The sequence below is a fragment of the Gadus chalcogrammus genome, chromosome 17 (genome assembly GCF_026213295.1).
Source record: "Gadus chalcogrammus isolate NIFS_2021 chromosome 17, NIFS_Gcha_1.0, whole genome shotgun sequence".
NCBI lineage: Eukaryota > Metazoa > Chordata > Actinopteri > Gadiformes > Gadidae > Gadus > Gadus chalcogrammus.
Window position 1 is genome coordinate 12,878,919 of NC_079428.1, and position 2,500 is coordinate 12,881,418.

Sequence of the window (2,500 nt, forward strand, 5' to 3'; positions counted from 1 at the left end):
CCACTAGAGGGAAGTGTACTCCCATGAATGGAGCTTTCGTGTCACCGCCTCTTAAAATGAATTTCCTTTACATTTAAAAAATAGTTTTTGGAGACATGAAACACGTATCGTAATCAGCTCAGCTCGGAACTAAAAGATCACAAACATTTCTTTAGTAAAATATTGAGTTAACAAAATGAGAACAAGCTCTCCGTGCATATCTCTCTCTATCACTCCATCCCTCGCTCTCTCTCTCTCACACTCCTTCCTTTCCTCCCTCCCTCCCGCCCTCTCTCTCTTTCTCTCTGTATCTCTCTCTCTGCCCTGTCTCTCTGTATGGTATATTTGGTGCTGTTTCCTCTAGTTCTGCTGTCTATTCAGTGTCTGCCTGTCAGCCTCGCTCGCTAAGTCCGCCTCGGTCTCTTGGTCTCTCTCGCGCTCACCCTCAACGTGTTGTTGTGGTTGTTCCTGAAGATGGAGAAGGAATATTCTGTAGTGTTTCTGCTTCTGGTGAGCTCCGTCGGTCTTAACAGTCACTTTATTAGCAGGACTTGTTTGTTTCACTTCATTAGGTTGTGGTAGGATGTACTAGAGAGTGACAGCAGAACAACAAGCTGATGGGTAACTGTCAGATCAACTCTAGTGTCCAACTGTAAAAACTCTCCCCTCCTCTCCTGTCTTCCTCTCCTCTCCTATCCTCTCTCCTCTCCTCTCTCTCTCTCTCCTCCCTCCTCTCCTCTCTTTGATCTCCTCTCTCCTCTCCTCTCTTCGATCTCCTCTCTTCTCTCCTCTCTTCTATCTCCTCTCTCTCCTCCCTCCTCTCCTCTCTTCGATCTCCTCTCTCTCCTCCCTCCTCTCCTCTCTTCGATCTCCTCTCTCCTCTCCTCTCCTCTCTTCTATCTCCTCTCTCCTCTCTCCTCTCTCCTCTCCTGTCCACTCTCTCCTCTCCTCTCTCCTGTCTTTCATCTCTCCTCTCTCCTTTCTCCTCTCTCTAGATGCTGTCCATCCCCCCAGTCGGTTCCTGGCATGACTTGGACAACAGTGAATACGACTGTTGGCCTCTGGACGAGCCTAATGAATACAATATGATAGACTGTGGAGGTGACTGTTTACCTGTCTGTCTGTCTGTCTGCCTGTCTGTCTGTCTGTCTGTCTGTCTGTCTGTCTGTCTGTCTGTCTGTCTGTCCGTCCGTCCGTCCGTCCGTCCGTCCGTCCGTCCGTCCGTCCGTCCGTCCGTCCGTCCGTCCGTCCGTCCGTCCGTCCGTCTGTCTGTCTGTCTGTCTGTCTGTCTGTCTGTCTGTCTGTCCATCTGTCGGCCTGTGTCTCTGTCTCTCTGCCGGTCTGTCTGCCTAGCTGTCTCTCTCTCTTTGTGTGTGACTGTTTCCCTGTCTGTCTGTCTGTCTGTCTGTCTGTCTGTCTGTCTGTCTGTCTGTCTGTCTGTCTGTCTGTCTGTCTGTCTGTCTGTCTGTCTGTCTGCCTACATGTCTGTCTCTCTGTCTGTCTTCTTGTGTACCTGTCTGTCTCTCTACCTGTCTGGCTGTCTACCGGTTTAGCTGTTTATCTGTTTGTCTGTCTTTCTACCTGTCTGTCTGTCTGTTTTTCTGCCGGTCTGTCTGTTGAGCTGTGTGTGTGTGTGTGTGTGTGTGTGTGTGTGTGTGTGTGTAGGTCTAGAGATGTCTTGGATTGTCCGTCCTCCAGAAGAGGTGAAGTGTGGTCAGGTGTTCAGCGTCACCTACACGGTCACAGCCCATGATGCCTTCTATGACTGGGCCATCAAGAAGGACGTCTTCCCTCACAGGTACACGCCAGACCAGACCAGACCAGACCAGACCAGACTAGACTAGACCAGACCAGACTAGGCTAGACTAGACCAGACCAGACTAGGCTAGACTAGACCAGACCAGACTAGGCTAGACTAGACTAGACCAGAACAGGCAAGACTAGACTACACTGGACCAGACCAGACTAGACTAGACCAGACTAAACTAGACCAAACTAGACTAGACTAGATCAGACCAAACTAGACTACACTGGACCAGACCAAACTAGACTAGACTAGACTAGAACAAACTAGACTAGACTAGACTAGACCAACTAGACTAGACCAAACTAGATTAGAATAGACTAGAGAAAACTAGATTAGACTAGATTAGAACAAACTAGACTCGACTAGAACAAAAAAGATTAGAGTAAAATAGACCAGACCAGACTGAGGCAGATCAATTGGAAGTGTGTGTGTGTGTGTGTGTGTGTGTGTGTGTGTGTGTGTGTGTGTGTGTGTGTGTGTGTGTGTGTGTGTGTGTGTGTGTGTGTGTGTGTGTGTGTGTGTGTGTGTGTGTGTGTGTGTGTGTGTGTGTGAGTGCGTCTGTGTGTGTGTGTGTGTGTGTGTGTGTGTGTGTGTGTGTGTGTGTGTGTGTGTGAGTGTGTGTGTGTGTGAGTGTGAGTGTGTGTGTGTGTGTGTGTGTGTGTGTGTGTGTGTGTGTGTGTGTGTGTGTGTGTGTGTGTGTGTGTGTGTGTGTAG

At 49.1% G+C, this 2,500-nt stretch overlaps 1 protein-coding gene across 1 annotated transcript in view; it reads left to right on the forward strand.

Annotated features, from left to right (window-relative positions):
• Positions 1 to 453: 453 nt before the first annotated feature.
• Positions 454 to 2,500, forward strand: part of LOC130370505 (atrial natriuretic peptide receptor 1-like) — a 14,389-nt gene continuing 12,342 nt past the window's right edge. Inside the window, exons 1-3 of the mRNA XM_056576249.1 lie at positions 454 to 489; positions 975 to 1,080; positions 1,645 to 1,777. Of these exons, the coding sequence (XP_056432224.1) occupies positions 454 to 489; positions 975 to 1,080; positions 1,645 to 1,777 (275 nt within the window). The remainder of the gene's footprint in view (positions 490 to 974; positions 1,081 to 1,644; positions 1,778 to 2,500) is intronic.